Source organism: Pygoscelis adeliae, unplaced genomic scaffold, assembly GCF_000699105.1.
Source record: "Pygoscelis adeliae isolate BGI_AS28 unplaced genomic scaffold, ASM69910v1 Scaffold399, whole genome shotgun sequence".
Taxonomy (NCBI): Eukaryota; Metazoa; Chordata; class Aves; order Sphenisciformes; family Spheniscidae; genus Pygoscelis; species Pygoscelis adeliae.
The window spans coordinates 1,625,319-1,632,462 of record NW_008825609.1 but is presented as its reverse complement, the minus strand read 5'-3'; the positions used below and the strand labels follow the sequence as shown (position 1 = coordinate 1,632,462).

The following is a 7,144-nucleotide window of genomic DNA, read 5'->3' as shown; positions in this document are numbered from 1 at the left end:
CGGCGAGAGGGAGGTCAGAGGTCGGCGGTCGCCGTGAGGCGCTGAGGAGAAGCGGGTGCTCTTCCCGGAGGAGCCAGGAAGGAAAACCGCAGGTGCCGGTGCCGGGCTTTCCTCCCGGGTGGTGTGTCACCCCGGCGGCTCTCGGTTCTCCTTTCCTGGCGCCGGGTGGCTAAGTTCAGGGAAGGGCAGGGGCCGGGCCGGGCGGAGCCTGTGACCGGGTTTCCCTCAGGACGCGGGGGGAGAAGCCGCCCGAGTCTCCAGAAAGATGCAGTTCTTCGGTCGGCTGGTGAATACCATCAGCAGCGTCACCCAAATATTCACAAACCCTTACCGGGTGAAGGAGGTGCCGGCTGCGGAGTATGCCGCTCATACGTGCCTGAGGGAGGAAGGCAGGGTGGCCCTGTATAAGAACAGCTATGCTCGCTCATGGGATTGCCTGCTGGTGAATCCCCAGAGTCCACAGGTCGCTTTCCGGTAAGTGACGGATCTTTAGCCATCACTACTCAGGCGTGAAACTAAAGACCCGAACTCTCAGATCTCAGGACCGCAGTGCTTTGTGGGCGTGGGTGTGGGGTGATGTGTTTGATCAGCAGGTGGGCTCTGATCAGCAGGTGGGCTCATGAAGAGTGGGAGGCCCTTGCGTGTGCTGGTGGAGGAGTCGTCATCAAAGCAGCTTGTGAGAACAGGGCAGGACGGGGTCCAAACACTGTGAAAACAGGCAACTGTGAAATAGGTACTCGGGTCAGAACATCCACAGATACATGCACTTCTGTTCGTACCCGAGTGCTTTGTGGGATCGGGAGCACAGGATGCTTAACACGTTAACTTTCAGCCCAAAAGTTAACGTTCCTCAGGAAGAGGAGATGCTCTCTGCTAATGAAGTAGGCTCCTTTCTTCCCTTGGAACAAGCATGACACCGGATGAGGAGGAATGGGAAGGTGCCCAGCACTAATGTTTTAAGAAGAGCTGCTTCTCTCAGATACATGGGATGGAGGTGGTTTCTTTGAGCAGGACCGACACTGCGTTTGCCTTTCCACCAGGCTCTTCCAGCTGGACAATGAAGCAGATGCCCTGATGCGTTTTGAGCAGTATGCCAGGCAGCTGCACCCTTTCTACAAGAGCTCGCGCCAGCCCTTGTCGCTGGAGGATCTCCAGCAGCTCAGTGACTGCTTCCGCAACCACCCCAGCTGGTCCTTGGCACATGTCGCGGTGGAGATGGGCCATCGTGAGAGCTTCCGGCACAACCACGTTCTGAGGCAAGGAGCGGGAGGGGTCTCCGGTGAGCCTGGTGCTGGGAATGAGCTCGGTAGGGCAGGCTAGGCCAGATTAGGGTATCCTGGCTTGATGTACCAAAGCAACAGGGGCTGCTTCTGGGGGGAGCTTAACGCCTGTGGTTACTGCAGAGGTCGAGTTTAAAAGTGCCAGCCTTGGTGTGTCTTGCCTGAATGACAGATGTGGTAGCAAAGGGGGTCCGATGGTCACTGTGGAAGCTTATTGGTGGGCTTTCAACCTGCTGCTGCAGACGTTAAAGCCCAGAGCTCTGGGGTTGAGCTAAAGGATTGAAGTGTTTTGCTAGAGGCACTAGTTAGATTCTTGCAACCCTTGTGGAGCTGCTTTTTGGAGGGGGTTGTGGCTGACTTTGTAAACCACGAGAGAGGCGGTACAGTAGGACTGTCTTTCTGGGAACAGTTTTTGGCTACAAGCCCTTGCTCTCTTTCCATGGGGAAGTTCACTGAGGGTAGGGGAGACTAATGAGGAATTAGGGGACTGGGAGACTAATGGCAGCACCTCCGCCAGGTTGCTGACTGTAACCTGTCTCCTGCCTTCCTTTGGGCAGGGGGAGCTGCTCCCATATGGGGGGCAGAGGAAGGAGCAGCATGTCAGGGAGAGGGTCCGTGTCAGGGCTTCTTGGTGGCCCTTCCCTGTGCTCCTTCCCTGGCAAGAGGCCGGGCTTTTGTGAACCTCGTGGTTTGCACCAGCGGGACCTCTTGCAGATGTGGAAGGTACCTTTGTATCAGCTCCCGGGGCAGCTGCAAGTTGTCTTCGTAGCCCTTCCTGGCCTCACATTGAGTCATCTCTTGCAGCTGCGTGAACAGCACGGACAGCGAGGATGGCTGCACCCCGCTGCACCTGGCGTGCCTCAAGGGAGACATGGAGTGCCTGCTGGAGCTGCTGGAGTGCCACGCGCGGGTGGACATTACTGACAGGAACGGGGAGACTGTTTTCCACTATGCTGTGCGAGGGAACAGCCCCCAGACCATCGAGGTGGGAGCGATTTCAAAGCTGGGGGGAATGGGACTAGAATGGGTCCTCTCTATGCTGTGAGGAGAGAGACAGGAAAATAGCTGGAAACAGGGGAGGAGAAAGTCAGTTCCCTCTGCTGCAGCATCAAGTTAATGCTTGAGGCTGATTTCAGCCTCTTTCTTCCCCCTTTAGTGGTGCTGTTTCCCGTAAGCAGGCTCCAGATTCCACCCTGCAGTGGAACAAGGATATTAAGCAAGTCTCCTCAGAAAGTGTCCTTCATTGCTATTTGCATCAGGCCTTCATCCTGCCTTTCCTCAGGCCCTTGGCTGTCCCTTCTCCATCTCCTCCGAGCAGGGTATTTGGTTCTGGGCAGAGTGCTCCTGTGGGGGAGCGTGTGTTTAGGCTGCTGTGGGGGAGCGTGTGTTGCCCACAGACTGAAGGACAGTTCGGAGCCGCCCTGGGCTCTCCTGAGCTGCAGAACCTGTTGTTTGGACTGAGCGGCCTTGCACAGGGAACAGCAATCAGAGCCTCGAGGCAGAGACAGTCTGAAGCCAGAGGCGTTCTCGATTGCTGAGAAGTGCTGGGCAGAGTGACAGGGTTCGTAAGGGCGTGGGCGGCCTTCCACGTTGGTTCCTCAGATCTGTCAGCTCCCCAGCACCCAGTGCGAGCGTGAGACCGGCTCTCCCCTATGGCTGCACCCCCCACATTTGCCCAATACCTGTTGTGACAGCTCTCCCTCTGCCTGCCAGACTGTGCTGGAGTTTCCTAATGCGTGATGGGGGAGGGATGACGATCGGGGCTTGACATGCTGTGGAGCAGGGCAGTTAGGACCTTTGTATTAAAAAGATACCATCTTCCTTTATTTCTCTGATGGCAGCAACTTGGCTTGTTGTTACAGAAATACTTCCAGGTCTGATCTGTCTCCTGTTTGTTTCTTTTCTCTCTTGATTCCTTGCTAAACCAGAGAAAAGAAACTCTAAATTCCCGCTTCTCTTGCATGCACCAAGGCTTGCAGGGTTTCCCCAGTACGGCAGCAGGATATTTTTGTGTAACGAATCAAGCAGCAGGTAACAGGTCTAAAATTTACAGGGAGAATAGGAAAATTCCTTCAAATGTATCCCCACCTGTATATTTTAAACCGAATCCTGTTTGTATCTGAAAGCGATGGTGGAGTTGCAGGGGAGGTTGCAGCTGACTGGCTGTGGTAACTGATGGGGCCTCAGCAGGAGAGGAAACTACTGGTTTCAGTTAGCGCTCTCGTTTGGTTGGGCTGAGGTTGGCTCATGCAGTGGGAGATGGTGGGAGTCTGCTGGCCTGTGTCGTTCAAGGTGGTGCGAGCCCTTTTTGGCCGAGGGGTGTCTCAGAAGCACCTGGGCCAGAGGAAGAGGGCACAGAGAACAGCGATAAACCCTTTGGGGAGAGAAAAGAAGGAGCACTTCCATAGCTACTGTGTTGGAAGCAGGGGTGGAGAGGACAGGCTGTAGCATCGTGAGGAGCCCAGTGCACCAGAGTCTGTCCTCGGAGCTCAGGAAGAGAGACGGTGCTTTTCTGTGTCTGTCTGTCTATTTATCTATTGTCTCCTCTTCCCAGCTCCTGGGCAGAACCCCAACTGCTGGCTTGGACCACCTGAGCCATGAGGGGCTGACCGCTCTGCATCTCGCTTGTCAGCTGGGCAAAGAGGACATGGTTCGGTCTCTGCTGAAATGCCATGCCAGCTGCAGTGTCATGGGGACGCTGGGCTACCCCATCCACACGGCACTGAAGTTCTCCCAGAAGGGGTAAGTAACCGCCTGGGCTGCCAGAACAGGGCTCTTCCTCCAGTCTGGGGACCTGTCTGCTTGCTCAGGGTTGTCCAAGACTGGACCCCTTTCAGGGCAGTGCTCAGTAGGAAGATGTCCTGTGCTGTCCTCTGCTGCATCACGGAGTTGGCAAAAGAGCAGAGAAGTGCCAGTGTGGAAAAGAAAGAAACATTTTCAGAAAAAAAAACTTTTCCCTGAATTTATCTATATATATATTATTTAGTATCAGACATCAGGAGAAAGACACAGATTTAAAAAAAAAAAAAAAAGTTTGTGAAATACTTTTTCTCAGAATAAGCTGTGAGAAGATGATTTACTGATGCTTAAATAGTATTGCTAATTGCTGTACCTCTGTCTTTCAGTGCTCTGATCCTAATAAGCTTTCATTTCAAAGCCTAGTTAGTCCTGTCTCCTGTGGGCTAAAGATACTCTTGACTCTTAATAACACACTCTGGAACTGAATCAAAAGAGACACGATGTTTACTCCCTGTTTTGTTTTCCCTGGAGAGATTTGATTCTCTTTGTATGTGCTTTATAATACTTAATTTTCATAGACTGTCCGAGCTCTACAAATAGGGCTCTCAAGTCAACACTAGCTGCTGCTAGCTAATTTTTCAGCATTTTGAAAAGTGCTTTCCAAGATTAGAGACACATTCACAAGCCAAAAATGTGCTTAGGTCCCTTACTTTGCAGTGGGGCTTGATCTCTTGTACATGGTTTGTTTGGTGGCGTTTCGGAGTGGAGAGCGTATGCTTGTTTCTTAAGTCTACCTACCCACACTTTCTAGGTACTAGTCTATTTACAATAGGTGTGATTTTTCACTCATAGGGAAGTACACGGATTCCTAATTTCAGCAAGTATTTAACAATTCCAGTTTTATCCTCACGTTTCCACGGAGAGAAAGGGAGAAGAGAAGAATTTCCCCTCGGGTCTTGAGGGTTTCCAGAAATGCCGTATGCCTGTATTGGAGAAGCACCCAGATGTTGCTCCACAGCTTGTATGCTTCCTGTTGCGCCCTTCCTTTCTAAAAAGAGCAAAACAAAACTGCAGCTGGGGAACTTGCAGGTGTTGCAGAGAGCCTGCTGCTGCTGAAGGGTTTCCTGAAACACTCTGGGCGGGAGGCAGGTGCTGATGTGAGTGAAGGTCTTGAGTCAAGACGGCAGCCACCCATCCCTTCATCTTGTTGTCTTTGCCAGGTGTGCCCAGGCCATCCTCGAGGTGGATGCCAGCCAGGTTCGCTCCAAGGACCCGCGCTATGAAGCCACTCCTCTGCACTGGGCGAAGAAAGCAGAGGTAAATGGAAGCCAATCCGTGGCGAGGGCCTGTGCTGCCACCCAGCACCCGGTTAATTCCTCCTGCTGCTGACCACTCCCTTTCCTGAGCGCATGTGCAGAGCCCTGGGAATGTCAGAGCCCAGCCAGCAGCCCGATGTTTGATTTTCTTTGGCCTGTGCTGATCAGTGCCGTTTGCCACGGGGGATGGAGCAGTGGAGCCCTGCAGTGAAACACACTGGTGGGCTCGTCCCTCGTATGTCATCCTTGGCTGTGAACCTGCCAGCTTGTCCCTTTTCCCTTTTTGTTGGGGAAATTGCAGCAGTGTCACTGTTACCCCTGGGGGGAGCTCTCTTCTCATTACTGACAGTTTCACGGAAGGAAGCAGATTGATGCCTTGAAAACTGCAGGGAGAGTGTGAGGTAGGCACAGGGTGGTGGCATGTGGGTTATGGTCCATCTTCTGCCAGAGATGGGCAGATCAGTGGTGTGATATGCCATGCTGGAGCACCTGATGGTGCTTGTTGCAAGCAGAGGACATTCCTATGGCAGGACTGTTTTCCCTCCTGCAGTGTCACATCCCTCTCAGAAATGTCCTGCGGAGTTTCAGAGCAGACATAAATCTTCTCGGCTTATAAAGAGAGGATCAAAAAGCAAACTTTTTCCCTCCAGTCTGCAAGGATTCTGGCCTGAGTAGGAACTGTTTTTTCTCCATTGCTCTCAGCCAGTTGCTACACTTGCATATAAGTCCCAAAACATCCAGAAGCTTTAGCCAGATTGTGAAACCACCAACTAGTTCTGTGGTAAAAGACAGACAAACCCCATCTCCAGTGCTTGGAACAATGCAGCTGGCATCTGCCAGCCAGCCGTTTCCAGGCTAAGGGTCCTGCCTCTTCCCCTGCTTTGCTTGCCATGAGACCTGGATCGTTTGAGTGCCCAGGTGGTTGTCCTGATGATCGCTTTCTCTCTTCTTGACCTGGCGTGTGCACGCTTGGGCACAGATGACACGGCTGCTGCTTGAGTACGGCTCTGAGGTGAACTTGACCAGCCGGACGGCTGACATGGCTCTGCACATTGCGGTCAAGAGGGGACGCTTTGACTGTGCCATGGTACTGTTGACAACCGGCGCCCACACCAATGCCAGGGGTCAGGATGGCAACACACCACTGCACCTGGCCATGAAGGTGAGTTTTCTGCAAGAGGCTGCTGGGAAGGAGAGAGGATTTTCTTGAAGGGTTGAGGCAGGGACAAACTCCTTTGAAATTCTAGATGTTGTCTTTCATGGGGTGATCCCTTGTGGGTGCCTTGGCTAGTGGAAAGAGGAGGGAGGGAATGAGAGGTGATGTAGTCAAGGGGAGCGTGGCTCTTGACTGAGCTTTCTCTTGTCCCCTAGCATGACCACCTGGATATGATCAAAGCGATTGTTGTGTTTGGAGGAGATGTCGAGATCCCCAATGATTTCGGGGAGACACCAGGACTGTTGGCAGCCAGGAGCAGCAAAGGTGAGGGAGCATGTCAGCAGCGTTACAGGGTGAACCCAGCATCCTGTCTCCCCTTGGTGGCCAAAACAGTATCTTGGTGAGAGGTGAAAACATGCCAAGTGTGAGTGATGCTTCTCCAACATGCTTTCCCAGCTTCTAGTCGCTCACAGCTAGGCACTTCCTGAGCTAGCAGTGTAGGCTTTGTATTAATAGCCCTTGATGAATTTCTCTTCTATGAGACAGAGATGCAAGAGGAAAAGCTGGCACGCACTCCCCCTCTTTCAAGCCACGATGTCAGGCGCTGCAGGCTCCCAACAGGATGATGGCGTGCTGCGCAACCGCCCAGCCGA

The 7,144-nt window shown here is 52.9% G+C and overlaps 1 protein-coding gene across 3 annotated transcripts in view; it reads left to right on the top strand.

Annotated features, from left to right (window-relative positions):
• The first annotated feature begins 36 nt into the window (after positions 1 to 36).
• Positions 37 to 7,144, top strand: part of PLA2G6 (phospholipase A2, group VI (cytosolic, calcium-independent)) — a 16,036-nt gene continuing 8,928 nt past the window's right edge. For 2 of the 3 annotated variants that reach the window (XR_663975.1, XM_009332644.1), the window contains exons 1-7: positions 37 to 474; positions 1,041 to 1,256; positions 2,085 to 2,265; positions 3,835 to 4,022; positions 5,240 to 5,336; positions 6,315 to 6,497; positions 6,707 to 6,815. Coding sequence is in view for 2 of the 3 variants with exons in the window: in XM_009332644.1 (XP_009330919.1) it covers positions 266 to 474; positions 1,041 to 1,256; positions 2,085 to 2,265; positions 3,835 to 4,022; positions 5,240 to 5,336; positions 6,315 to 6,497; positions 6,707 to 6,815 (1,183 nt within the window). In the remaining variant the exon portion in view is untranslated. The remainder of the gene's footprint in view (positions 475 to 1,040; positions 1,257 to 2,084; positions 2,266 to 3,834; positions 4,023 to 5,239; positions 5,337 to 6,314; positions 6,498 to 6,706; positions 6,816 to 7,144) is intronic. The other variant, XM_009332643.1, reaches the window with a different exon arrangement.